The sequence below is a fragment of the Kwoniella dejecticola genome, chromosome 4 (genome assembly GCF_000512565.2).
Source record: "Kwoniella dejecticola CBS 10117 chromosome 4, complete sequence".
Classification (NCBI taxonomy): domain Eukaryota; kingdom Fungi; phylum Basidiomycota; class Tremellomycetes; order Tremellales; family Cryptococcaceae; genus Kwoniella; species Kwoniella dejecticola.
The window spans coordinates 1,657,228-1,684,523 of record NC_089304.1 but is presented as its reverse complement, the minus strand read 5'-3'; the positions used below and the strand labels follow the sequence as shown (position 1 = coordinate 1,684,523).

Here is a 27,296-nt window from a genome sequence, read left to right as displayed (position 1 = left end):
AAATTTCTTTACTTCTCTCCTCCCCGGGGCATAAGTCCTCCTGACTGTTGCTTGATCCGCTCCCACTTTCCGCTCAGCTTCATTCTCAATGCATTATAAAATTCTGGATTCTTGCCAAAGCTCAAAATCAGAAGGTTTTTGCGTCGACACTGATGTCCTACGCTTGCTTATTGAGTGGATCCGTAGTATTGTTGTTGGTGACCGTGAGGAGGGGCTATCAATTCTCGAACATCAGTATGATTCCTATCAGATACTACTCCACTGAGTAAGAACTCACGAGGAGCGCCAACTACGCCAGGTCCGTTTCCTACGAAGTTTCCATTACCCAAGTACGTGTATCCTCCGGGTCCGAACGATTCCTCGGCTTTCATCTTCTTGTCTGCGGGTTGTCAGGGAAATCAGCGCATAAGTATGGTCTCGGATCACCGGGTCCAGGGTCTCCGAGGGAAGTAGAATCAAAGGCGGCTCAGGGGAGAGCCTCAGGCGGAGAGAAGGCGGTTTAGGGCGGTTTCGGCTGTCGGACAGGGAAGGGGGACGAAACATGGACGGGGGAGGCCAAAATCGGCTCCCCGACCCCTCGGAGACGTCGTCGGAAGAGCAGGACTCACAGATCAGCCAAAAAGCATGAAGGTGACCTGGCAAGTACCCAAGCAGTGTGAGGCATATCTAGAAGAAGAAAGACGCAAAGTATCAGCCCAGAAGTAGTGTTTGACCGAGAGGAAACCGTTTGATCGAGGAGGAAGATGGAAAAAGGTATGTTGCGGCTCCCGGACGGGTCAAAGCGCATAGGTAGGCATTGAAACACTCACGTTGATCAATAGGTCGCAGGAACATCCCGCGATCATAGCGGCTGCAAGAGGGGGGAAGATTATAGCGACTAGGATTAAAAGGATATCTGAGCCTCGGACCATCTTGAAGGAATTATGCGATTTCGGTTTCGGTTCCAATAAATTCGAGTTTGTATCGTTTGCGCGCGATTAGTTGTAGGTTAAAAGTGTCCCACAGTTGAAGAGCTGTCGGTATGTATTGAAGCCTGTAGAGGTGTAGATGATATCTGTATGGATAGATAGTCGATAAATACGAATGGGACAAAAGAGGATGTGAAGGATGGAAGTGGTGCGGTGCAGGTGGCAACGGATCGACGGTTACGGATGTGGCAGAATATGCTTACCCCGAAATGACGTCAGGGGCACGTGTCACAAGACCGCCTATAGTTAGCTGAAGATTGCCCTTCAGGCAAACGTTAAGCTGATTGCAACCATGCATGAACAAACCAGAGCTGGCGGACTGATTGAGTATTCAAGAGTCTCATTGTCAATCTAGACAGATTTGTCATCTTAGGAATGGAGCCGAATAATCGTATTCCCGTGGTTGACAGCGACTTAACAATGGATATATAGTAGATCATGCATGCCCAAAACCGCTCTTTGGCTTCCAAAGAATTATGCATCCCAAATAAATTGCTTAATCTCATCCAGTCCGTTTCCCTCTTCGCTCCCCGCTTTGTCTTTACCAGCTCCTACCGCCCCCAAGCCTGTGGCGCCGAAAGACACCTCCAGGCCTTCAACATCATTCCAATCAAATGGCCCCTTCCCACCCCAGATCAAACTTTCATCTTCCCCTTCTCCCTCCTCGCCCTCGGCTAATCCGGCGCCTGCACCGCCAAAGAGTCTAGCGAAGAATCCCGAGGATGAGGATCCGCCAGTGACTTTTCCCATACTTTCTATCTTTCCTCCACTGCCTCCTCTAGCAGCTTTGAGCCTGTCCATCTCCCGAGTAAGGATCGACTTGACCCGATCTCGAGCTGCACTCAGCGAAGTCTCAGCTATATCGGGTGGAGACTTGGCGTTTGGCGGATTCGAAGAGGTCGAGCGAGTGAGGAGATCCGTCTTGTGTGCTAGAATTTGCAGTTTGAGGGGTTCGATCAGATTCTGAGATATGGAGAGGTTCGATAATGCTATAAATATGGGTGGGAGTTCTCTGAAACACGAGGTACATTGACATGATTAGGTCAGTCAATCAACAATCGCAAGGTTGGGATAAAAGACTGTTTTGTGGACGGCTACGAGATGTGCAAATACGACTTACTCCGCTATAGCAGCTGAATTCCTGACTAAAGCTTGGATATCCACTACAAACACCACAGTACTAGCATCTTTGATATGCTTCTTCAGCTCATCTCGTAGTCTTGGATGACCAGGTATATCGACCAATTTGACTTGCTTGCTCCGTCCGTCGTCATATGGCGATGCGAAAGGGAAAGTGGTGATGGAGGGCTGGATGGAGGTGTGTGTTTGGGGGTATGTATTGTGCACAAGCTATCGACCCACGTAACGTATATAAGCTATGTCTTGTGTGTTTGAAACTCAAAGCAAAGCTTACATTGGCAAAGATGGATGTTTTGCCTCCATCGCTTGGGCCGACGAGTAATACTGTTGTAGGACCTGATCGACGCGAAGCCTTCTTGCTTGATCGGAAGACTATCCACAGCAAGCATACAATGAGTTCAGTGATTTGATACTAGATGAATCACAAGGAGTAAGTGCAGCTGACTTACAGCTAAAGAAGAGAAGCAGGACAACTAGACCCCCTGCTGCAGCTACGAATTTGGGATCTTGAAGTAATGGATGGGCCAGAAGGGATGAGAGAGGTTCGACTTCTGGCGTTGACGCAGTGTCGGTGGAAGGAGCTTTACCTTGAGCGACGGACATGATGTACGACTCGCCCAGAGATGACTCGTGTCGATTGTCTTCGCCAATTTGAGAATGGCTCGAAGCGATGGAAGATGCAGATTGTAAGTCTTGTTGTCGTCGGCTATCTGTTCGCTGATCTTCCAACTGAGCAAACGGAAAGGGAACAGGCACGATTGTGCCACGTGGAGGTGGGGTCAGACGCGACGGTCGGATCGTCCATGATCTGTTGGTGTCAACCTCAACGCCATCTGGACACCACCTCCTTATAACCTCTTTCCGAAACCCCTACATCTTGTCTACCTCAGTCGCCTACCTTCGCCCTCCCATCACCTCTACAGCAATCCTCTCGCTTTTCATTTGTACGATATGGCCGACGTCAAGGACCCCAAAATCGCTGAAGGTCAGCTGGCATGAAACTCCTCCAAATTGGAGTATTGTATAGCTGATGTGGAACAATAGCTTACGAGAAAGTTAGAAGCAACGATGGCGATATCACATGGCTCTTACTAGACTACGAGGTGCGCTCCAATTCCCGTTCTCGTGTATCAGGCGGGGACATTGAGCTCACAGTGTCTTCATACATGAAGTCCGATAAGTCCAATGCACTCACACTCACTTCGACGGGTAAAGGCAACATAGAAGAGCTAGCCAAGGAATTACAGCCCCAAAGAGCATCCTTCGCTTACGCCAAGATACGATATGAGAACGATGAGCATTCTTTCAGAGAGAAATTCGTTCTGGTCATCTGGATTGGGGAGGAGGTGAAGATTATGCGGAGGGCTAAGGTGAGTTTGGATTACTCCTTGACCTTCACACGCTTTTCTCGTTCGCGACCTGTCTGTTGCCTTTCCCTCATCGCGTACTCTCAAACCAATGTCTAGGCATGCTCTTTTTCCAATTTAATCGAGTATCAGTCCTTCTATTCCAGATGGTATTATTGTTTCAGACGAACACCGCTGATACAACCCCCCTCACTCGCTGAAGGTATCCGTGCACCTGGCCGATGTGAAGAATGTCCTTCGAGCATACTCGATTGAAGTGTCGGCATCCACGCCATCCGATCTGAAGCAGGTGAGCTCGCATCCTCTTGTACTCATCGGATCTGATACACTGTGCTGAATCCATAATGTAGGACGACGTAGTCACTCGTTTACGAAGGGCAGGAGGCGCTAATTACGATAGATCCAAATTCGATTAGAATGCATATGCCTTACAATGACGGACTGTCACGATATTCTGCTCAGCACAAATCATTACTGCAACAAGGCTACGATCGCGACCCCTTCCAAAAGTAATCAGCTAATATGACATATCAGTCTTCTTCAGATCACCAAAAATGATTGCTGCGGTGAGGCTACTCCGAGTAATTCGTGAAGCCGTACTACCTTGTGTCTTCTGCGACACACGAATGATCATCGAGTCGATATCCCTCTTCACACCTCGACGACTGACAGAATCCAAGGATACAAGTGATTGCTGAAGGTACAATTCCGGGAAGGTTCAAGCAACTGTGGTAATCCCTTAGCTTGGTCTCACTCTGCGTGTGAATCGAATGTCGCCTCGTCTTGTCTGCATGACCGGCGGAGAAAGGAGGTAACACCTACTTGATACCTGGCTTTTTGTACTGATTGCTCAAGTTTCCGTCATTTACCTCCCGATGTAGACAGCCTCCGCACGATTCAAGCTCGTAATCGGTATCTAAGCACTGCTCACCCCCTCCCACCGGTGTCAGCCCCATCAAACATCTCGTACAATACTGTCAACTCACCTCGAAACTGTTGTTATCGCCTTCCGAGATCTTACAAGCTTTCAGACCTGCAGGGCACAACGACATTCCCTCATCACGTATCTTGTCCCCGTGCGAGGTCACCGACCTTCGGCTTCGAACCGCCCGTGCGCTCGGACCAAAGGTATGATAATAATGATATTAAACTCCCAGACCACATTTATCAATCGTGAAAGGCGGTCCACGCTGATAACATGCGCAAGAGAGATGATAGGGTTTCGTGTCGTCAGAATAGGAGAAATAAGCATCCAGATAAGCTGAGCATGATTCCAAGCATTCACCCAGAGATTGGACAGGGAAAGGGTTGGCCGGTCCCTGAGCGAGGAAATCGAAACATTTGTACCATCCCCAATTGGGTGGCGGGCGGATCAACTCGGCCTGCGAATCCGTGTACGCAATAAGCTGGTATTCAATATCTCGGCATCTGTGTTACTGTATCTTCTCCGGAGGGCAGAAGGACGGATCCGAGGGACAGTCAATCAATCGTTGGACGGGGGTATGACTCACCGATAAGTTCGGATGAGGACAAGAGCTATCTGCGATCAGGTATTTGGGATCAGGTTGTACGGCGGTACACCAACATAAGCTTGTCGTGGGGTCGACGGTTGAGACCCTGGAATAAGCGTGGGAGTTTGAAACACTGGACAATCTCCGACACACTTCCTACTCAGCCAAAAGGAGTGATTGGGGAGATCTACCAGTCAGCATGGGCATATGCGCTAAAAGCGGGAGATCGATTGGTCAGAACCTACGGGACAGGTTGTACTTGCAGTAAGATACGATCTTGGGAAGATATGATTGATGTCGATGACTGATGGCGAGAAACAGCCCGCAAAGACCTCTGCTGCGTATACATTATGGGTCAAAGCGAGGATGACCAGCACGAAATTAAGCATTTTGGGTAGACGTTGATTATTGTGGTAGCACCCTTTACCGTGACCTTGTAACGGTCGAGCAAGTATCAAGAATGAGTGAATTCTGCGCAGCGGTATTCTGCTCCGTGTAGTCACAGGCGATGCATCCAATTCTTGATTGGCTTTGGTGATCATTCGAAGCAATCAGCGAACATCCCTTATTAGATCCGCACAGCCTCTCAGATCTGAGCAGGTCATATGGCATACGACTGTTGAGATCTCAGATCCATCACAGTGTTTGTGGGGCTGATGTTTCTTCTCAACATAGTCAGCTGCCATCAGATCCACACAAGATCTGATGGTGATGCTATCTTTTAAGAAGCCTGGCATCTCTTGGCGTCCTCTCAAGATCCATCAATTGAGATCATTAAAATCAGAATTGAGCGCGGTTGTACGTTGTATTGCTAGCGACCGTGTTCGGATTATTTTTCACGTCAATACCATAGGATACACAACATAAGGATACAAGTACAATCATGAGTTTGATTCACCTGAGAGAAGTACTTTGTACATTACAGAAGCACACAGATAAGATATTCGACTCCATAAGTCTTGCAAATCAGTATCACCAAGTATACCACCATTACACTCTTGCTCGCGTCGATCCTTCTCCAGTACTCGCTTCTTGGTTTAGAGTGATTCGCAGCTTCTCGCGTCCGCTGACAAAATATAGCCCGACATACAAGAATACACTTTACACTGTCCGTTCTGACATCCAACGGTGAAAGCACCTTCAATAGCAGTGCAACTGCACGTCAAAAAATTGTCAGCTTTTACTTTACGTTCAGACACAGGATAGAGATGTGGGTTGAGCGGAAACGTACTCTTGGCCAGATATCACTCGGGTAGAGTAATCACCTTCGACACAACCGCCGCAGCTCTGAATCTCTTCGCTGGTATCGATGCACTGAAATCGTTGCAGTTTCACAATATGATATCAGCGTATGATGATTTCAGGTATTTGGCCCTGACTTTGGATGAGTACGGTGCAGCATTCGCTCTGTGATACAGCAGCACTCACCTCGTATAGCAAACCCGATGAGCCGGGTATCTTACATGCTCTCATATCGCTCGGGCACAAATCAGGCAAGATGCCATCTGCTGCTTCCGTCTCAGCCTTTCTCTTGAGTCGTTCCTGTTCTTTCTCCCGCTTTCTTCTCTTCACCGCCTCACTGGAGGGAGGAGTATAAGGGTGCGTATACCAAAACGGATCGCCATACCCACAATCAAGTGGCAAGTCGTAAGGCGGCTGAGAGACAGCACACAGGCATGAGATAGTCAAGTCGGAGTTGTATCTCGAGTAAGCGTAGGGGTAGGTTTCGCAATTGGCAAGACAGGTCGAGACGTTTGCCACTTGTACCCAGTCCGAAGATGGGTGAAGGTACCAGCAGCCTGCCCAAGTCCAATCAGTAGGAGGGTGGGTGAGCGTGACCTAAGATCAGTTGCGGGATCAGCTAATGGTGAACAAATCTGAATAATAGAGGTAGAGTGGGCTGACGTTGACGTTGGGATATGCGCAGGTCCTATCAGCGACAAGGTACTTGGGATTGAGAGGGACTTCCCATCCTCTGCACGCGTATGTGTCTGTGTTCTCTACGTATTGCCATGAGTTCGAGTAAGGGATGTCCGGGACGATCAAGTCCTGTCCCACACCGCGCACAAATATATTAGCCATACATTACAGCTTGCACGTCATACGCTGCTGACCATTGATGAGAAAGAACAGTCACTGGGCAATTCTCATATCGATCATCATAGATAACCCCTCCTCCACCATTCAACGCAGCAAGCTCGAAGCATCCTATATACGCTGAGCCAAGCGCGGTGCCAACAAGCGAAAGGATGCCGAAGACCTGGATCACTCTGGTGGACATCGTGCTCTTGAGCGAGAACAAAGATCAAGAGTCAAGCAGAAGAGGATTCAGCAGTCAAGCTTGATTGTCCATCTGACCCAGCAATTGTCGAGGTTCTCATTCCAACTATTTATACGAGACTAATGTGAAGAAAGAAAGGGTCGATGGTTATTTTGATGGATTTTCAGGAGCTGGGAAGCGAGTTGATCTGCAAATGAGTTTGTTGATCTGATTGTGCCTGGATTATGTGCGACTAATTGGCCCAGCATGTTGTGTCTCACTGGGAGATCTGAAGAAAAAGTACGTAAAGGGACCTCACCTGGAGGAGATCACCAAAAGAAGCCGCTTTCACGCATGTTCGCTCTGAATGTTTGCGGCCTTCTTGCGAGACTTCGCGTGTGAGTACAGTGCGTACTTCCACCTTCAGAACTCACCACAAGTTTCCTTGATGAATTCGGGGTCTCCGAAGTACAAACAGGATTTTGGTCAATTTCGATGACCACACCAGCGATACTTGAGTTGTTCATTTTATGCATGTGTTATTTCTACAAACATTCAGGGTATTCTGCGCGTCGTGGATCTGTGATCTAGATTACTTCATTTCGCCAGACAGGTACCAAGCTCCAGTCTGTGAGCGTCATCACAAAGCGAAGCCACACATCTACCGGCATTACAGGTGACACCCCCGAGGAGAACGCCAGGTAAAGTCGTACAACTGATTACGAGTTCAGTGATCAGGCTGTGCTGTACTTATGTACAAAATGAGGACTCACTCAACTCCCTTATTTTCTTGATCCTTGATGTTCTCCACTCCATACTCTCCGTACAGGCAAGCACCGCATGATTCGATCTCTGAGTCGATATCGATGCACTGGTGATCGTGCCCATTCAAGCTCAATCCAACAAGACCCAAAGTGCATATGACTCACCTCGTAGTGCAAACCATCCTGAGCGGTGTTACAAGCCGTCAACCCCTTCGGACAATGTCCAAGAACCATCTGATCGTCCCTTGCTAATCTGGATCTGAGTTGTCGTTTGACGAAGGAGCTGGGCTGGACGTTTCGGTAGTACAAGAAGGGGGTTTCTTGGGCACATTGTAAAGGGAGATCGATCGGCGGGTACGAGTTTGTGCAGATACATTGAACAGTCTCGCCCACATATTGAGTATAGGCTAAAGACTGATCGGACGTGACACATTCTTCGAAACATTGGGCGAAAGAAGCGACGTTGGCCCATTGGCCGATGCCAGGCGGAAGCACCCAGCAGCCGGACCATTGATAATCACCGAAAGGTCGAGTGAGAGTGACCTAGAGTTCTAAGCATGAGTGCTGACCACTGAACAGTCGAAGACCTTCGAATTCGGCACTCACGCTCCAGTATGGGTATGGAAAGCCCTCGCTGAAGTATGCTGGATGAAGCTCGTCGCCGCTGGGTGGCAAAACGCTGCACTGGCAGACTTGGAGATTGCTTGGCTCAGCGGTCAGAGCCCAGGAATAAGCGTAGACCTGGCTCAGATCTCGGCATCGTTGCTAGATGGCTCTTTCAATCAATAACGCTCTGAAGACGATAGGGATAATGACCGAGGCAAAGAGCGACTTACTACGCATTTAGATTCGTTCAAGTCGATCAAGACGCGATCACCTGGAACATCTTCGATAACATCGGGATTGAAGCAGCCAACATAGGCTTGGGCGTCTACCACAACTGGGATCAAAGTCGCTAAGGCGAATACAACAATCGTGGGGAGCATGGCTATTTATTGTGAATCCTGTCGGTGAAAAGCTCAGAATACTCGTCGACAGATAGAATAATGCAAGTGGAAATGTAAGGCTGGCTGTGCAGGAAGAGTGTCTCTATACCTTTGACGAATATATAGCGGCACTGGCGACTTGCAAGAAACTGTTGATCTTGTGAAATCAGGCTCCTCGCCGCATCGGTCTTGGCATCAAAGATTGTCCTCTTCGTCATTCATTGATCGATTTTGCTTGCCAAGAGGAATACAGACAGTCTGGAATGTATTATTTGCACGCTTCAGATAATTTGGAACCAGATAATAAGATCAAAGGATGCCGATCAGATATAAAAAAAAACGATTTGAATAGCGCCATCGATCATTTGGTTGCCCCCATGGCGATGTACATGCATCATGATCCCGAAATCGAGATGAAGACGGCTGTATATGCTCAACATCAATGACATTGGTCTGTACATATCAAGGAGGCAGATATATTGATTACCAAATTGCTTAAATGTCGGCACCATCAGGTGGAAAGGAGTTACAAAGAACTATGATGGATACAGCACGTACTGACATGCATCCTAAATTCATGGGTTTCTTGCAGGTGTCACCTACGCATCAAGCCTGAACGTGTACAAACGGCTGATGTTTCCAATAGAGTACATGCGACAGGACTTTGGTCGTAAGCGAAACGATGAGAATCTTCAACGCGGCATCGATCTATGCTTCTCGTAGTGTTACATGAGGATTGTCACAGGGCCAGAAGCCGTACGAACAGAGCCGTGTGGCCTTATGGGTAAACACTTTGGAAAGTCGCACCTGTGTACGTCCAGAGCAGCGCGTAGACTGTGTTCAGCTGGTCAAATTCAGTCTCCAGTGCGACTACAAAAGGATTGGTCCACTGATAAGTCCACCCGAACGAAACACAAGCGTCAAAGCGGGGGTGGGCTTCGTACTTCATGCTGACTGACGCACGTCTCCAATTCAGCCTGCGCTATCGTTTCGCCGAAAGAATGCTGGTGCGGAGCATTGCACTTACCTGTGCCGGGAAACTCGGTGGCAAACTTCCTCTCCAATGCTGCCTTGGCGGTGAGCCAGTCCTGACAGAACGCTACCCGATACACTCGGAACTGAAAGACTTGATCCGGTTAATGCTCTCGATCGCAGGGTGATTGACAAGCAGAAAGAGCTAAGGGTCCAACGATACTCACGTAAAAGGTCATTGCGTATAGCTCTCATCCACCTGTTGCACGGGAAGCCGGAACAAGATCAAAAGTACCGAGAACGAAGTAATCACAGCATGATCGATAAGACGGCTCACTGGGCAGTACGACATCTGCGGTACTCTGGGGTAGGGAAGCTTGGTCACATGGAGGCGCGATCTGGACGGTCGTCCTGCGGATCAGGTCGTTGATTGCCCCCATACTCTCAATGCGTGAACAACGTTGCATCAGATGAGAGGCGGGCCATTGATTCCTGAGAATTTTGATGTTCCGGCCGCAATCAGAAGCAAGATAAAGTGGCGAAAAAAACGAGGCTGAAGGATGGTACATGCGCTTCCAGCTTCAGCTTCGAACCATCAATGATGCAGCCAAGTTCAAGACGAACACGCAGCAACGGGATCTTGATGCGAAGATTACGAGCTTTTCGCATCACTGATCAGGCATGACGTACACACGTGTGTACTGATGCATCCCTCGAGAAGCGCGACCTGAATTGACATGACCTTTTGGCGCACTTTCTCACATAGCATCGAAAAATGAAAAGCTATGATCAACCGACTGTTCCACGATGAGGATGACCGGTCGACCCGAGGGCGATTCCTTTCCTATACTTTCTCGAATTGACTACCGGTATATTCTCTAAACGCACCATAGGTAGCGATACCAAGCGTCCAGAGACCTTTTTCGAGGGCTGCTATCTCATCGGATCGCCTGGGAGTACCAGCTGCAAACGTGATGCATTGCCCTTTACTGCTTTGTGGATCGTAATGCATCGTGACTTTCAGTTGAGACAGGCAGAACGACAAGATTGTCGCATCTCAGCTTTTCGCGTGACCACAGATACGCTGATTACAATTGTGCGACTTACCATTCTGCTGGATTCTCGTTCCGAGCTGTTGATCAATCAGAGGCTCGAGAGTTCCCCAGCCAGAATGGAAGTTGACTTGGTATGCACGGAACTAGGAATCGATGTCTCACCAATGATCAGCAACATCAGACCGCCCCTGACCTGGAAATAGTGTGCAGTTGAAGCGTGACTTACGTAGCAGCTCAGTTTGACTATCACGCTCGCCGGGTTCAAGCAATGAGGACTGATCTGAGGAGTTGTGTGTCAGCAAGACTTGCAGCAGGAAGCAGCGGTGATTCTCATTCAGACTATATATACTGACAGTCGATCTGCAAATCATATTGTCCATCACGATCTCAATCTCAATATGCATGAAGTGATAGATCGATTGAGAGGTCGAGATGACCGATTGTCCAAAAATTGATCGGGTCCCGGCCACGATCGAATTAGAAGTGGACTGAACACAACACAGGTGGGGAAATTGCACAATTACACAGCTCGTAGAGCTTCGAAACAGGGTCCGAACGAGGATTCAAGCTAGTATGTGGACGCGAAGCCATCGTGAGCGAGATCTTCATTTTGTGTATTCAATTCATGAACCGTTCTGCTTTTTCCCGCACGAAACTGCGATCATGGTATTTACGATGTCCCACGAATGACATGGGGTAAGAAAGACTGAACAATCCGATTCAGGAATGATTATTTGCATGAATACCTATTTACAGACAAGCTTCGTCTCATCATACATACCGATCACCCAGAATAGCAAACACCGAGTCTGCTCTCCCAAACACACAAACTCTGGATTCCTTCAATCAATCACCCGCTTTGCATTGTCAGCAAGGAGGATGCCCGACACTTACTACCTACTGAAAAGAGCACTCTTAGAAGAACATATTCCTGCGCCCCATAAAGGATGTTCATTTCTTCATATACATCGATTGACAAATGCTTCAACCACACTCTGCATGTCACCATCCACCTCACTACATCACGAAAGGGGTTTCCTTCAGTTCAGACTTGCTTAACTTGGGATCCGGAGTATTGCTTGATAATCCCAGAAGTCGAGACCCCAAGCGCCTTGAAAGCATTTTCAATAGCACCGATCTCTGCAGGTCGCCAGGGGTATTCAGAAGCGAAGGTGATGCACTGGCCTCTGCTGCTTTTGGGATTGTAGTAATATGTCACTACATAATGTATGATGACTATCAGCAACCTCCTGCTCGAATGTATTATATGTAAATCCTTTCAGATGTTTGACATGGTAAACTGAAGACAGCTCACCCTGTTTTCTGATGCTGTTCGCAATATGGTGATTGAGATACGGCCTGAACGACTCCCATGGAGAACCGATATCGGCCTGATACGCGATGAACTGTCCGAGAAAGTGGTATCAGCATTTTTGGATAGCGAACGTACTTGAGAAAGCTGCGAGATTGTCTTACATGAAAGCTCATAGTGAAATTCTTCCGCTAATAGGGATAGAGCAACGAGAATGAGATAGCTCAAGAGGGAGGGAGATGTAAATAGGGGTCATCTCGAAATGCCTGGCCAGTGACTTGGTATATATACGCAAATGAGCCGTCCACTTCTGGGAGAGAAGGAAAGCTGGTATGCAACAATCCTCAGCCAGATGTCAACGCATGCTTGAGGACTTCCTTCTTGATAGATAGATGAGAATTGATCCGATATCAAATCCTCATCGAGTCACAACGTTGCAAGTCGATATGTCTTCTTTTTGGCACTCTGCTTCTTCCTCTGAACCTTCGACAACATGTCTTGATGCATTGAGTGAACCTTGCTAAATCATGCATGTCGCGACTGCACGCACACTTCATTGTCTCGAAGGAATTTCTTTGGCAAGATCGCAGCCAAAGGATTTCCACATAGGTGATCGGCATTTCACCGATCATCTCCATTGCCTCAACAGATATTGACGATTAGTCAAATCAGCCTATTGTCACGGCGCCTGTATGATAGTGGTGCTCCATCTGGGACCGAAGTTCTCGAATGGTTCTGAATGACGACATTGTATGTGTGTAATCTATGCGTTCATACATACATACATACAGTACAGATGCAATTGACATCCCGCTCAATTCTCATGAGACTCGCTGTCCGATTTCGTCAATTGACAGACCGATCTAATAACGCTTCAAAACTTGGACTTCGGCTGGACCTCCCTTTGATCGGTCTCTCCATTGACAGTCGTCGGAAATATCTGAAAATTGCTCTTAAATTACCGATCGAGATGTCTTCACCGCAATTTCCGTCAGACGATGCTTCCAATACTCCGAATATGGCGGTCGGCGACTCACTTCCATTGAGGCGTGATCATTTGGCAGCGGTACTTGTATAACTCCGCTCATCATTGTCTCCTGAGACGATTGTCTGACCGACTCCAAATCTCAATAGCCAACATTATAAAAAGGGCTGAACAGGCGTCCCTCTCACAACGATGATGTAGCTCACTCAATATTCACAATTCGAATTTCGACAACCCAGAAAACCCAGGTTTACTTCCATACAATGGACCCAATCCAAGCAGCTCTTGAGGAAATGATCATTCCGCCACCTGACATTGCGTTGTCGGTCAGAAGCACCTTCACGTTCGACAACGCCACAGGGCGTCTCACCACCGCACCAGGCCTCACCGCCATGGAATCCACCGCCGCTGTGGACACTCGTATTTCGAAATGCGGCCTGGAATGTGTCAGTATTGCTCCTCCCCGAGACATTCAGGCAAACGATTCTCTCCGCTCAGTCAGATTGACCCAAGCGGAGTTGGCTCATTCCTACGCCGAGGGTGCATCTGAAAACGTACAAAGCGCTGTTAGCACATTATATCCATACCATCTGACGAACACGGTGGGCCAGCTGGGACAGATCAAATACCCCGATCCAGAGCAGGCTATTGGGACCGGACGAAGAGGTTGTAAGTCTGATAAAGAACAACACACCACGGCCGTTTTGAGTGATCAAACGATCAATAATGGCTTTCAACCTGATGATCTTCAAAGGGATTATCAGACTCCGCTCAATAGGCGAAGATGTAGATTGAGTAAGGAATCATTGGATGATCAAGGTCTGACGATGTTACACATGACCTGGTATGATTGTGTCAGCGCCGAATAGCAGCGTCTAGACGTGACCGAGATTAGCGTAATTCCTCGGACAACCCCATGTGTCTGAGTTGATAAATAGTGGTGGATGTTCATGCATTTGAGATATTTAGAAATGGGGTCGTAATGAGTCAAGAATCATGATACAGCACGTTAGCGCCGTCCTATGAGGTCTTCCACTTGAGAAAAGGAGGACCGAATCCGCCATGTCAGCCTGGTATCTGAGCCCTATAGATAACATACTGTACATCACATCCCATCGCATAGATCGTAAGGTACATTTTACAATCCTCAAAATCGGAATATTTTGGAACAAAATGGTACAGTAAGTTATCCGAGACAAAGAGCTATTGAGCCTTGGTGACTGACTTGCAGCTCCTATGTATCACTCTCAAACCCTTCGTTTCTCAAAAGCATCACCGATATAAGTCTTCCTAAGCCCATACTGGGCTCCCATCTCCGTCAAAGCCGTTTCTAACGCAGCGACGTTTCTTGCATCCCATGAATGACATGCGAAAGTGACGAATACTCCCCAAGGAGCATCATTGGATTGCATCACGACTGAAGGGCGAGACGACAGCGCGATAATCAGCCTTCGCACAACACGACACAACGGCCAAAGTCACAGCATGAAACACATTTTCATGAACTGAGCAGAATGGCAGGGTAGACTCGAACTTGCCTGGACCCAAGACAGTACCTTCCAACTTCTTCCTCAGATCAGCTTCGACGAGATGCCATGCCCTGTAAAAGTTGATTTGGTAGACTCGGAACTATCAGTTCATTTCGTCAGTGCGGGAGTCATGTATGATTTCAAGGTAGATCCAACAAGCTGAAAAACTCACGTAAGGCATTCTTACACTCTTCACTTACTGACCGCAGTACTGCGCTTCGTGACACAGTTGATCGATGCTCGTGCAAGAGGTTTGATCAGACAATATAAAGCAAGAAAGAGACGCTGCTCGAGCACATTTCTGTGGATGTATGCAAAATATATGTCTGAGATGCTGCATTCACTAACACTTCAGTGAAAAGCTTCGATGCTCTCGTTCACCTCGCTTATGAGACAAAATCGTGTTTTGGGCGTTTTTGCTAAAACCGGTTTTTTGCAGTTGACAGGAAGGACTTCCTTCTAAATCGGAAAATGAGAGGACACAAACACGGTGGGGATAGGAAAGCCTGTCAATGTGCTAACAAGCGAAATCTCGCATGGGTAGTTCCGATCTCGAGGTTAGTCTGAGCTCTAGCTTCCGAATTGACTGTCATCGACAGCTCTCCAGAAGCCCCTATGATCGCTTCAAAGGCCGATCAGCTCTCAGCCATTTTGGCGATCTGCTTCGGCATCTTTCCCGACGTATCATGTTAGTTGATCACGGGTTTTGGGAGAACGATGAAGACGCAAAGTCGAAGTTGAGCGTGATGTATATGCATCGATCGAACCGGTGTAAACGTAGTTGCCACATGAGGGTATAGATTGAAAGTAGTACTGTACATTACTGTGCATTGCGTTTTTCATCTCGCAAAAATAAGGTCCTCCTTCTTCTTGTTTATAGGGGTATCCTCCCGTAACTCCAGGTCTATGACAAGTCCATACCCTCATCATCTCCTTCGACGGGGAATCCTCGTTGTCTCAAAGTCTCATCTACCGCTGCACGCACGTCGACGTCTTGTTCTCGAGGGTAATCGTCGTTACTACGAGCACCGGATTATCGTGTCAACTTCCATCAGACCAACACGGGATGTCGTTCTCGACATCCTCTGAGCTTCGCGTCGACTCACTTCAGACTATGTTTGTAAGATCTGTCCACCGTGTTGAACAGGTCACGCAGGTTCGATAAAGCTTTCCGTAAGCAATCCACAGCGGATAATCCATCTGATATAAAATTATCATTCAATCAGCCAAGTCTGACCGGCGAGTAAGTCTTTGATTCGACGATAGAGTTGATGCCGTTTACTGCACTCACCGTACATCTGTATACGCAAGTGAATCTTAGGCTCGGAAGGGTGAGGTGCTGTGTAACCGCAGAATTCCACGTCGGGACTACACATATCATGAATCAGCTCAAATGTTCATTGTTGTGATTCTCTGTCAACAACACTTGGAGAAGTCATGGTCCTGATCATCTTTGAGGGTCTGACCTACTCCTTCATTATGATCCACCTCAAAGCATTACCTAACGTATGATCCTCTTGCCATAGACAGAATGTACATGCCGAATAGTCCGGTTCGTGTCCTGGTAACTGAACGGCAGCACAGCGAGATCAGCATTGTGCCCTAAAGCTCGAATCAGTCCAAGATGAGGATTATTGAGGGTCCACATACTATCGATACCTTTTCATGGGTCAAGGATGTCGAGACCGATTGCAAAAGGGTACCGGCGTTGTCCAGCTTCGACGTGGATTGTTGGGGAGCTTCCTCGGCCATTCTGTCTGGGTTTCTTCGATGTTGTAAACAGGATCTGATACTAGCGGCTACGCGGTGTCCAGTGTGGCTGTTGGGCACGTTGGACGAAGATAGTAAGGTTGCAATATAGCCTTATTGAAGTGTGATTCACAGTAACGAGAGCACTCGCACTTTTTGTTGACACGAGCGCACTGCTGTGAATGCAGGCGAAATATTTTGGGTTATCCACACCTCCACTTGAACTATTTACCCAATTGGGCGGACATCGGAAGACTCTCCGAAAAGCATTACGATCCGGTTATAATTCAGCTCAGAATCTCTGTGTAAGACGATTACAGAAGATATGTAGGGTAGCCATAAACAAAAGCATAAAACGCGAACGAATTCTTCTTCTTGTTCTCTTGTTTCCCCTTTGTTTGCTCGAAACATTCCACTAAGTGACAATAAGCATAAGTCAATCCTTTTTCTGGTCTGGTCGACTGCATCTGAACATCTACACTTGTGGCTTGACCCTGCTCACCACCTCATCTCTCATCGATCCCGACATGCTTGGGTCCCCCACTTCAAACTCCGCCAACCAGGGGTCCTTCATTGTTTATTCAGGGCATCGACCATCATTGAGATGAACAATAAATCAATATTCCCGACGGACGCTGATGATTGCCTTTGTTTAAGATGTTAGATCTGCAAACACATCAATTTACCTCAGATATTCTCTGAACAAACAGGCATCGCATCGAACAATAAAAGCGATTACCATCTGACCATGACCAATGGTTATTGACAATAGAATAATCCATAGACACCGCTGCCTCATGTCAATCACCACTCACTCGTCTCTTCTCACCCTGTACGACAACACACGACAAAAGACAGAGCCCGCAGATGATACAATGACGGTCTGTGCTCCGGGCTCCAACGACTTGGTCAACGTTTATCATTGTTCTAATCATAATACAATGGTGATCATAACTAATTGATGTTTTGGGTATAATGATGAAAACCTCATCTAATCATTGGGACAATACTGATTATCCCTCCTTTCCCCTTCGCAAGCGCATCAAGAGATAAAAGATCAGAATTACTTCAAGGCTTAAAAGCCAGGTGGAAGGATGGAATGAATACTGAATGAAGCTGATTGATCATTGACTGAAAGCAGATCGCCTGGTTTTCTGCTTTGCTCCACTGATCGTTTTTGTTCCATCTTACTTGGTCGATCCTTGGTGTCAGTCTCAAAAGTATATATACTGACTGATCTTTGGGATCAGATCAACCTCAGAAGCTATCAAGCAGCTGGACAGCTAGTCAACGAATCCTTACGATAATTCAGTAGAACGAAACACGCAGTTATTCTCCGGCTACCCGAGATAATTTTAATCCCGTCGTCTTTAGTCAGTTCAGTCTACTAGCGATACACCATGGTCTCTTCCACATTTAACAAACAAACCCAATCGGGCTTCTCATTCCCCTCAAACCCCCAATCGCACAAATACAGAACACAGACCTCCCCTTCGCCCACACCTTCTTTCAAATCAACCGCTTCTTCTAGATCGAGGTCTTCCGTGCATCGGTACTCGCCTTATCCTCGAGTCAAGGTAGAAGAATCGGACGAAGAGGAGGTTCTGAGGGATATCAAGGAAGTGGGGCTGGGGGAAGGATCGAACGTGAAAGCTCATTTCAGATATATGCCTAAAGCCAGAGTGAGTTTCAGTCCTTCGTTGAGGTCCAGAACTGCTCAAGTCTATGGGAGCTGATTGATGAGCGCTGGATTCGAATGTTTCAGTCTACTAGTCCTTATGATGACTTGAAAACTGCTCGACCCCACCTAATGAATCCGCAATCTCAAACACAGTGAGTTATTCCTCCCACTTGCTTTGGAGTGTGTTCCACTTCTCCAATTCCAACCTTTTGTTGTAGTCGTCATGAAGACTGATGTATGCACTTGCTGCAGGAGCAAGCATGCAGCTCACCGAAGAGCTTATTCAATGTCAACCATCTCATACGGATACTTCCTTCTTCCGACATCGCCATCGCCGACGCTGACGCGCACACCTCTGGCATCCACTTCTGCCTCTACTTCCCAGACGTCTACACCTACGCACGCAGCTTCGGCAACACCCTGTACCTCGCGTATCACAGGCTCATCGAAGCCGAACAATAGAGGTCAAAACGCATCGCCAGCTCAAAGATTTATCCCGAAAACCCACACTCCACCTCAGATCCCAACCCCAGCATCAACAAGGAGTCCCGTGTCTGACGGAAGTTGTGGGGAAAACATCAAGCCAGACTCGATCACTTCACGAAGATTGATCCTGGTCAATCCTATCGTGGCGCATCACCTCAAGCATGGAGGTATGGTCAATATCCGTTCGGTCGATGGCCAACAGTCTTTCAAAGTTTGTCTCCCCTCTCACCCTCGGCCCGATACGATTGTCGGAGGAAGAGGAGCGGCAATGGCGGAGAAGAGACAATTGAAATCCTTTGGAAGTGTTCGAATGACCAGGAGCTTGGCTACTTCAACTTACTGAGAAATGCAGAAACTTCACGGCCAGCGATCAGTGATCAATGAATCTTGTATATATCTATATTGCCAGTTGCGAGTTGCAAGTTGTACGATAGCATACCCATTGACGAGTCACGAGCTACATGGAGATAAAATTGGAATAGGTATATGCATATATGTAAACAGGGATATCAATTATGCATTTATGCTCCATCTATCGCTTGGCAGGACCACGAGTCTTCTGCTTTGGGAAAACGACGGGTGCTTTCAATACCGCTTTTCGATTCGCACTAGCTTCAGCAGTCGTGATTCCCTTCTTCTCCCTTTCGGCCGGGGTATCCATGTCTACTCTACATCCCAGATTCTTGAACATGTTTTCGACCCTGCGAAAAATCGAAAAATCAAACAAAGATCCGAAATTATTATCAGTCAAGTGGTCTATACGTCTCTCCCCAAAAGAAAGCCGACAAGTCATCAGGTGAAAGAGAAACAGGGACGTACTTTGCTTTATCCAATTTGAGATCTTGCGCGACTCTGCCCGTGTCCACGCTGAATCCACCTACGTGGAGGTACAAAACGCAGATCCAGGCTAACAATTTGACGTGTAGTTTCTCGGTGATCACGTATCGCTTCTCTTTCGGTTCGGCGAATCGCTTGATGATTCCATCTAACAGCTGAGAGGGCACTCCAGGGAATTTGCTGGATAATTCTGCCACGGGGACTTTGGAAAGTACTGCGGCGTTCTCTCGGAGTAGACAAAGTGTAGATAGGTAGAATACGTATCGCCTACAAAATGTGACAAGTCTCATCAGTCACCTATCGAATGAAAAGACGGTACCTCGGGTTGAGAGGGTGAGGTTCGACTTACAGTTGAGTCCTCCTGATTGTCTTATCTTCGAGACTGTTGAAATACCTGATTCTACCTTGGATCCAGCCGACCTTCCTCCTCCACGGTAAAGCCTTTTGTCGGGTTTCGTCGTCGTCGGCTTGCTGGAGAGACTTGACGTCGATGGAGGACCATTCTTGGGACGAGATGAGCGAGTCTCGAGGGTATACTTCGGAGGGGTCCGAGGTGGTCACGTTGGGTGTAGGAATAGATTCATTGGCCAGTATCGGACCTGTTTCATGAAGAAAAGGGAATGAAATCAGCTTGGTGCTTTTACTGTGCATTTACTTCAAATGGCAAAGGCACTGACCATCATTCATTGCTAATTCGGGTATACTACCCATCAAATGTCCTTTGACACCTTGCATCGCCCCAACGTCCACCTTGTTCCTCTCCTCAGCCCGGATCTGCGTCTTAGCTTTTCGAGTACCAAAAGTTTCACCGAGGTCATTTCGTTGAGCCTTCCAATGAGCTTGCTTATCAAGTAACGGCGCGTTGACGGAAGCTCGCAGACGCTTCACACCGTGTGTCAAGAGGTATAGCGGTGTAGATGGGTGGATGTGGACTTGACCGGTAGAGGGATCGTACAAGGCCGGTAGATACCTGAGGGATTTGTGCAATACTTAATCAGCTTTCCGCGGATGACGAGCGGTCCTCCTGCGGGGATAAGCTGAACCGCAGACTCACTGGCAATCAGCACCTTCGGTGTTGAGGTTATGGTCTCTATTCGTACTGAAAAACTCGACATCCTCCGTCTCTCCAGCTATGATCGAGTGTTGTTTCGTCAAGTCGGAAGATGATCCGACATCTCGAGTGTAGATTGTGAAAGGGGTGTTCTTCGATGGTCTGACAGAGGGAAAGTTGACTATCACGATTGCGGTATCAGCTGAGATCCCCAAGAGCCATGAATGAGCAGCTCAGGCCATCTTCACTGTGCTAAGTCTCATTTGCATGACTCACCGAAAGCTGGTCCAGCAGAAGTTGACGCTTCCTCGACTATCACCTGCACATCGGAGTGACCCAGGCTCCCGGCTTCAGACTTGCGTTTCGACGGCTTCTTGGTAGTCTGCGATGAAGATGCCATCGCGCTTGTTCGTATACTTTTCGACTCGTCCTCTTTCGCTGGGGGTATCACACTTTTTAGCGATGTTAAGATGTATTGGTGCTAGGCTGGGGAAGACATTGCTCAACTTTTGCTTGGAGGCTCATATCACGTGATATTTCATACATGCGGCTACATCCGCCGCTGCGATGGTCAGGCACGTAAACAAACGTAAAGCGTCCAACATCACAACAGGCTCTCGATTATTTCTTGGTCATGGTGCATTTTGGATGTATTATGCTTCTTGACTTATAGCTTGACTCTCCGCTCGTTAGGCGAAACTTTCTTGCCTCTTCTTGGTACGACTATCTCTTGAACTGCGGAGGGGTGCGAAACATGGGTGTCCCCGGTCTGTGGGAGGTAAGCGCGGTCTCATCCAAGCAGCGGTCCATCTCGCTGTTTATGTCTAACTTCTGGTGTATTGGTACAGCTCCTTCGACCAGCAGCAGCACGAACATCCCTTTCAGCCCTGGCCAAAGAGTCGTTCCAATCAAATCGAAAGGGTCTCAGAGCTTTTACAATTGGCATCGACGCTTCGATCTGGATATTTCATGCTCAAACTACGCATTATGGTGAAAACCCTTTCTTGAGAACTATCTTTTTCAAAATTACAGCCTTATTGCAACATCCTGTCTTGCCTGTCTTTGTTTTTGGTAAGCCGAACATTTTTTTCAGCTGGAAACTTCCCTACAATGAGCGCTGGTCTTACTGTCTGTTCGCTGTAGATGGACCGAATAAGCCTGGACAGAAGCGGAATCAGAATGTAGCGGGCCAATTTGGGACTGCCGATCATAGGAGTAAACAATTCAAAGCTCTACTAGACGTATGCGGGCTCGAGTGGTGGAATGTGAGTCACATTTAGCGACGTTGGATTTTTGACAGATCGTGAGGGTTCCTGTGGAGACATGCTCATCCCGCTGACGGTATGGACGTTCAGGCTCCGGGAGAAGCAGAAGCCGAACTGGCGGTGATGAACCGCCAAGGCAAGATTGATGCGGTCTTATCGGACGATGTGGACGCCTTGCTGTTCGGTGCGACTTGCTTGTTACGGAAGTAGGTCAGACGAGAGACATCGTCTCGTTCTAAGGGTGTGGCTGACTCGAGTGTAGCAATTCTCCAACATTGTCCGGAGCGCAAGCGTCGACCTCAGGTAGCAATTCCGCAAGAGGCGATATGCGGACTTACGAGGTATACCGTTCTTCGGCAATCAGAGATCTCTGGACAAAGAAGGAGGGTACGACCCTAAAAACAGAAGAGGACTGCAGAATGGCTATGGTCTTCATAGCGCTTTTAGGCGGAGGGGATTATACTCCTGAAGGGTTACCGAGTATAGGTAAGCCGACCTTATGCTCCTGCACGGACCCGTAAGCTTTAGTGGATCGACTTGGCTGACAAGAATTACTTCTTTGCTTCATCAGGTCCGACGATATCTTTCGGCTTAGCGAATGCCGGATTGTCAGACTTTCTGAAGAAATACACCTCGGATCGATCAACCTTCGAAGTGAGCTTGCCTACAATTTACGACAAGATCATCGAAGAGCTGCGTACCAATGGGTCAAAGCAAGTCGGACGAAGGTATCCTGATCGAGCCAATAAGCTATGCGCCCTCTCACCTACATCTGTTTTCCCCGACTTCACCCTAGACGCTTACCTAAATCCATGCACAAGCCCGCCTGGCGACCTCTCGCAAGGTTGGCCTGGTTTCGGTAAAGGGGAATCAAGCAGGACAAGGGGAAAAGCAAGAAATGAGGGCAGAGGAGATATGGAAGGTTTAGCTTTGGCATGCGAGAAATACTTTGAGTGGGGTACCAAGGAGATAGTAGTCAAGAAATTCGCTGGTGAAAGTGTGGGGATTTTTGGTGCGGAACTGATGAACGAAGCTCGAGAGACTATACGGTCTCGCTCTCCACCCACGAACGCACCTTCAATTCACCAAGCCTTGGGTACCTCACAAGTGGCAAGTACATCTATGATTACCTCTTTCTTCAGTCAGTCGGCTCCGTCGTCCTCTCCCATCCTACCCAAGTCATCTCAATCGTCGCAACCCGTTCGACATGATGATCATGATGGCGAGCCGCCGAGTCATGTTCTGAAGATCCACTCAAAGAGAATCGATCCCACAAATCCGGAACTGAACGAACTTAGGATATCCTTCAAGCATGCAGACTATATCAGAAGGTGTCACGGTGTCATGGAGGGTACGAGAATTGATCCAGAAGATCTGTCGGATCATACCAGAAACAACATCGGTTTAAGGGAGAAATCGTGCGACCAAGAAGAATTTTCTACACCTCAGGCTCCAGTAGCTAAGCCTTCGAAAGATGAGATCAGGGTATGGATAGCCGAATACTTAGTCAAAGAAGCGTGGCCGGATTTGGTGCAGAGTTGGGAAGACGAGAAAGCAGCTAAGAGGTCACCGAAGAAAAAGCCAAAGACTTTGACCAAAGCACCGCCTGTCAAAGGTAGAAGCAAGGGTAAAACTATGTCAGTGGAAAAGATGAATCTCGGAGTATTTGACGCTTTCTTTGCTGCCGCCAAATCACCGCCACGAGCTGCGAATGTCGTCTCTGGGATGGAATCGGAAGAAGAGATTGAATCAATCGAACATCTACCGCCTAGACCAAATTCGAGATCGAAATCCCGATCTGTATCTGCATCTACACCTTCTTCGCCCAAGCGATCTTCTCCTGTTCCCAAATCACCAAGAGTTGCAGGGGTTAAAACGAAGCCAAAAGCTAGACCATGTCCCACTTCCAGTCTATCAAGTTTACCCGAATCGTCCCCTTCTAGAGGTCCCTCACCTACCTCTTCAGCGAAAAACAACTCTCGTCCTAGATCCGGATCGAGATCAAAACCAAAATCAAAATCTGGATCACCTAAAGTACCTTCGGTTTCTCCAGATTTAGGTACAGTGACAGATGAAGTTGTCGTCTTGCCGACTTCACCCAAACAGTCGAAATCGACTTCGCCTAAGAAATGGCCATTCAGTAAGAGGGTATTCTCAAAATCGAAATCCTCGCCTTCGGCTTTCCCTTCACCATACATGGTCATCTCGAAGGGCAAGGGAGAGAAAGACCAGCCTATCGATATCTGTTCCTCAAGCGAAGATGATCTCACCCCTGTCCGGAGAGGTGGGAGGGGAAGAGGACGATCCGAATCCAGAGAAGCTATAAACAGTCCCTCATTGAACGAGCATGGGCATGGACAAAGACAAGAGGCTACAACGCCTGTGGCTGTCAGATCGACTAGAGGAAAGGAGACGAAGTACATTGAGGTCGCTCCTTCCCCACCGCCTGAAATCGTGGGGTCAGGAGTATCTAAGGGATCGAATATACTTGATATTTCGACTAGGGAAAACACCTTATCACCTGTATCCAGAGACAATGCGAACTCGAAAGCCCAAACGAAAACGCAGAGTCGGAACAGGACCGAGTCGATCCTTGATTCTCCCGTTTCGACTCCGACGCAATCCCTCCTCTTCTCTGGTCCCGCATACAATGACCAAACAGCCGATGGTGTTATTAAAAGCAACATGACGGAAAATAAGACAGAGAAGGACAAGAAGAAACGAACTCCGTCACCGAAGAAAAAGAAGAAGATCGATTATGTGGTAGTTAGCGAAACGAGCGATGAAGAAGTTTTAGATTGCACGCGGAAGAAGTAGTTCAATCGATTCAAGACTTACTCATGGTCCTCGAAATCGACTTCCACGGTGATGGCAAGACGTCCTAGCCATATCTTGGAACAAGCAGTCAGTTCAATGACTTTCTTGCTTCTTGCTTCTTCCATGCAATTCGGCCTTACTCGTAGAGATAGCCTTTCTTCCCTTCACAAATGAAGAATCACGAAAAATGATAAAGAGAAAACGAAAAACGAATCACGCTTTTCACGATGTTTATGCCAAATATCTTCCCATATTTATCTGTTGTTGTATTGTAGACAATGTAATCGTGCCCGTACCACACCTCGCTTCCCACCCGAGGATGTTGGGAGTCTTTCGATGGTTCACTTTGGAACCCTTACCATTCTTGTCATTTAGACGAAAATTCTCGTAACATTAAAAGCCCTTTCATTTTTTCGCATATTGCACATAGGGTATAATGATATCGTGAAACGTAAATATAATGCAATAAAAGTACTTGACCCAGACCTAGATGAGTTGCAACGCAAATATATTGTACATACAATGATGACTCAAAATTGAATATGTAGATGAAAGAAGAGAAAGGTTTAGGGAGAGATGATGATCGCATCGGAAAGGGAAAGGACAGAGACACTTCGCATTAGCTGTCATTCAAACGAGGCGGGATACGGTTCGACTGGATCAAGAGGCAGAGAACATCTACAGGATAGCAAGCGATGTTGCAAGTCAGTCAAACTATAACACTCGAATAACCTCCGAGAGCAGAGACGATAATCCCGCCGAAGGATACAAGACGATGACTCACCGAGTTCTGATCGTTCGGATCGCAAGTCCATAATTGCATAGGACGTAAATTGAGGAAATTTGACATCTGCACTGGACCTGATCTACCCAGTATATTGAGGCATTGGTCTATCAAATCAAGTCGGATCAGCGAAACAACCGAGACTTAAATAAACACGGTTGCAACGGATATGCAAATAGCGTAGCTGGACAGATGACTCACTGGAATCACCCTCAGCGATTTTAAGAGTTTTCCCGTCCCAGATCCAGTCTTGACCTTTTATACTATCGTCGCACTCCTTAAGCTGTATACCCATTCCATACATGAAGGACCATTCCCAATACCCTTTGACGTTGTATGTCTTGTAGCCCGTCTCAAGGCACAGATTCTTGGAAGACAGCTTGACGTGGCCTCGTTGACCTTTTGCCGGGAGGTTCCAGGTGAAAAGAGAGTCGGAGGTTGATACTGGTAAATAAGAGTTCCCATCGCCTTTCCCGGAACAGTATGTCCTGTACGGCACATAACGACGTAGTCAGCTTGATTGTTTGACCAGAAGCCTGCGGGACGTTATAAGATTCGTAGAGGACAGGAAGCCGAATGGAGAATGGAGAAGGGAAAACTCACATGGCTATACCTCCTCCTACAAACGCTTCTTTGGCTGATACAGCCGACAGGCAAATATCGTTCCTTCCGTATGCTTCATCAAGTGGTGAACGAGAATCAGCTTATATCTGGACGCTTAACTGGGTGAGAACTGCTTACGATGAATGAAGCCGTTCCTGTTGACATCCGGCTGTTTGGCGATGTCATCGAAAGTCTGTGCTCGGGAGGTGTTCCGCAGGATCCAGACTACAAAGTTGAAGGATCGTGCGTCAGCGATTTGCATGCGCACGGACCGACATGAGATGAGGCATCACGATGACTTACCTTGATCGACGTTCATGGAATCGCATTCGACCGGCTGAGGACCTCCTTGGCTATGTTGGAGGCATAAGGAGTTATCCGCAGATGACAATCGGTTGTCCGAGCGCCATTTCCACCTAAAAAGAAATCATTCAAATGAGTGTTCTGCTTTGTTAGTGATGAGCGGTCGATCGGTGAGGGACTTACAGCTGACTAGAAGAATTTTTGACGGGTTCTCGTAGCTATAGTATCGTTAACAAGTCGTCAGCTCGAGGTACCGTCAATTACTTGGGATCAGTAGACTCGATGCTGAGCAAACGGTTGTTGGACACGTATCACGATCCCGGCGCACGTGCAGCCTGAAAAAATGGGTCTTCAGTACTCGTACTCACGTATAATCCATCTTCATCATTCTGATCCAACACCAGCCCAACCGTGTCCAAACCCAGAAGACCAGCTTCATTAGGCACATGCCAAGTTTCAGCTCCCTCGCAATTGGCAAAGACGACTTTCGAACCAATCTGAGCGGGCTCGTCGGTGGTTGAGAGGCATGATCCGTCTCGAATTGAAGAGATATATACACCTAATTCCCTGTATTGTCTTTTGACGGGTTTGGGATTGACGAAAGAGGACCTGCCGAAAGCGAAGATTGAATTGGAAGTGAGGGTAAGGGAATAAAGGAAGGTGATTGTGTAAAGAACGACTTGGTTGGTGAAGAGCATTGTAAGCTGGTTCAGGCAGGCGGAGGAAGGCGAGCAAGGTGTATAATGGATGGTAGATATGAGGATTGAGGACGAAGAAGAGGGCTTCGATAGTGATTATAGGATTTTTAGTTGGTTGACAATTGTCATGTTGAGAGAGAGAAAAAAAGGAAAGATTCCGATGTTGAAGGGGG

At 47.6% G+C, this 27,296-nt stretch overlaps 13 protein-coding genes across 13 annotated transcripts; 4 read left to right on the top strand and 9 right to left on the bottom strand.

Annotated features, from left to right (window-relative positions):
• Window positions 1-167: 167 nt before the first annotated feature.
• Window positions 168-911, bottom strand: I303_103885 (uncharacterized protein; the record flags this gene model as incomplete). Its single annotated transcript, XM_018407218.1, has 4 exons — window positions 168-214; window positions 278-379; window positions 609-666; window positions 810-911. 4 exons carry the CDS (start codon window positions 909-911, stop codon window positions 168-170), a joined length of 309 nt encoding a protein of 102 aa, XP_018264026.1.
• A 531-nt stretch (window positions 912-1,442) lies between these two features.
• I303_103884 (uncharacterized protein) lies at window positions 1,443-2,711 on the bottom strand (the record flags this gene model as incomplete). The annotated part of the gene is made up of 4 exons (XM_018407217.1): window positions 1,443-1,980; window positions 2,089-2,318; window positions 2,383-2,480; window positions 2,558-2,711. The coding sequence occupies 4 exons, from the start codon at window positions 2,709-2,711 to the stop codon at window positions 1,443-1,445; spliced, it is 1,020 nt and encodes a 339-aa protein (XP_018264025.1).
• Window positions 2,712-3,059: 348 nt separating this feature from the next.
• Window positions 3,060-3,891, top strand: I303_103883 (uncharacterized protein; the record flags this gene model as incomplete). The annotated part of the gene is made up of 5 exons (XM_018407216.1): window positions 3,060-3,093; window positions 3,153-3,211; window positions 3,281-3,478; window positions 3,678-3,764; window positions 3,826-3,891. 5 exons carry the CDS (start codon window positions 3,060-3,062, stop codon window positions 3,889-3,891), a joined length of 444 nt encoding a protein of 147 aa, XP_018264024.1.
• A 402-nt stretch (window positions 3,892-4,293) lies between these two features.
• Window positions 4,294-7,267, bottom strand: I303_103882 (uncharacterized protein; the record flags this gene model as incomplete). The annotated part of the gene is made up of 10 exons (XM_018407215.1): window positions 4,294-4,398; window positions 4,462-4,508; window positions 4,761-4,857; window positions 4,987-5,142; window positions 5,232-5,515; window positions 6,077-6,141; window positions 6,218-6,300; window positions 6,415-6,825; window positions 6,892-7,035; window positions 7,124-7,267. The coding sequence occupies 10 exons, from the start codon at window positions 7,265-7,267 to the stop codon at window positions 4,294-4,296; spliced, it is 1,536 nt and encodes a 511-aa protein (XP_018264023.1).
• A 576-nt stretch (window positions 7,268-7,843) lies between these two features.
• I303_103881 (uncharacterized protein) lies at window positions 7,844-8,996 on the bottom strand (the record flags this gene model as incomplete). The annotated part of the gene is made up of 5 exons (XM_018407214.1): window positions 7,844-7,961; window positions 8,020-8,117; window positions 8,176-8,553; window positions 8,617-8,694; window positions 8,847-8,996. The coding sequence occupies 5 exons, from the start codon at window positions 8,994-8,996 to the stop codon at window positions 7,844-7,846; spliced, it is 822 nt and encodes a 273-aa protein (XP_018264022.1).
• Window positions 8,997-10,812: 1,816 nt separating this feature from the next.
• Window positions 10,813-11,394, bottom strand: I303_103880 (uncharacterized protein; the record flags this gene model as incomplete). Its single annotated transcript, XM_018407213.1, has 4 exons — window positions 10,813-10,985; window positions 11,076-11,166; window positions 11,250-11,303; window positions 11,377-11,394. 4 exons carry the CDS (start codon window positions 11,392-11,394, stop codon window positions 10,813-10,815), a joined length of 336 nt encoding a protein of 111 aa, XP_018264021.1.
• Window positions 11,395-12,068: 674 nt separating this feature from the next.
• On the bottom strand, window positions 12,069-12,511 carry I303_103879 (uncharacterized protein; the record flags this gene model as incomplete). The annotated part of the gene is made up of 3 exons (XM_018407212.1): window positions 12,069-12,241; window positions 12,339-12,429; window positions 12,500-12,511. The coding sequence occupies 3 exons, from the start codon at window positions 12,509-12,511 to the stop codon at window positions 12,069-12,071; spliced, it is 276 nt and encodes a 91-aa protein (XP_018264020.1).
• A 1,072-nt stretch (window positions 12,512-13,583) lies between these two features.
• Window positions 13,584-14,189, top strand: I303_103878 (uncharacterized protein; the record flags this gene model as incomplete). Its single annotated transcript, XM_018407211.1, has 1 exon — window positions 13,584-14,189. One exon carries the CDS (start codon window positions 13,584-13,586, stop codon window positions 14,187-14,189), a length of 606 nt encoding a protein of 201 aa, XP_018264019.1.
• A 1,564-nt stretch (window positions 14,190-15,753) lies between these two features.
• On the bottom strand, window positions 15,754-16,601 carry I303_103877 (uncharacterized protein; the record flags this gene model as incomplete). Its single annotated transcript, XM_018407210.1, has 5 exons — window positions 15,754-15,868; window positions 15,956-16,049; window positions 16,141-16,217; window positions 16,320-16,417; window positions 16,500-16,601. 5 exons carry the CDS (start codon window positions 16,599-16,601, stop codon window positions 15,754-15,756), a joined length of 486 nt encoding a protein of 161 aa, XP_018264018.1.
• A 1,397-nt stretch (window positions 16,602-17,998) lies between these two features.
• Window positions 17,999-19,108, top strand: I303_103876 (uncharacterized protein; the record flags this gene model as incomplete). Its single annotated transcript, XM_018407209.1, has 3 exons — window positions 17,999-18,280; window positions 18,364-18,431; window positions 18,532-19,108. The coding sequence occupies 3 exons, from the start codon at window positions 17,999-18,001 to the stop codon at window positions 19,106-19,108; spliced, it is 927 nt and encodes a 308-aa protein (XP_018264017.1).
• A 189-nt stretch (window positions 19,109-19,297) lies between these two features.
• Window positions 19,298-21,053, bottom strand: I303_103875 (uncharacterized protein; the record flags this gene model as incomplete). Its single annotated transcript, XM_018407208.1, has 6 exons — window positions 19,298-19,466; window positions 19,585-19,869; window positions 19,952-20,201; window positions 20,280-20,572; window positions 20,657-20,834; window positions 20,930-21,053. 6 exons carry the CDS (start codon window positions 21,051-21,053, stop codon window positions 19,298-19,300), a joined length of 1,299 nt encoding a protein of 432 aa, XP_018264016.1.
• Window positions 21,054-21,407: 354 nt separating this feature from the next.
• On the top strand, window positions 21,408-24,735 carry I303_103874 (uncharacterized protein; the record flags this gene model as incomplete). Its single annotated transcript, XM_018407207.1, has 6 exons — window positions 21,408-21,431; window positions 21,502-21,724; window positions 21,797-21,918; window positions 22,009-22,124; window positions 22,181-22,404; window positions 22,490-24,735. The coding sequence occupies 6 exons, from the start codon at window positions 21,408-21,410 to the stop codon at window positions 24,733-24,735; spliced, it is 2,955 nt and encodes a 984-aa protein (XP_018264015.1).
• A 660-nt stretch (window positions 24,736-25,395) lies between these two features.
• On the bottom strand, window positions 25,396-27,123 carry I303_103873 (uncharacterized protein; the record flags this gene model as incomplete). The annotated part of the gene is made up of 8 exons (XM_018407206.1): window positions 25,396-25,413; window positions 25,520-25,626; window positions 25,721-26,007; window positions 26,123-26,195; window positions 26,261-26,347; window positions 26,426-26,538; window positions 26,609-26,643; window positions 26,794-27,123. 8 exons carry the CDS (start codon window positions 27,121-27,123, stop codon window positions 25,396-25,398), a joined length of 1,050 nt encoding a protein of 349 aa, XP_018264014.1.
• Window positions 27,124-27,296: the final 173 nt, after the last annotated feature.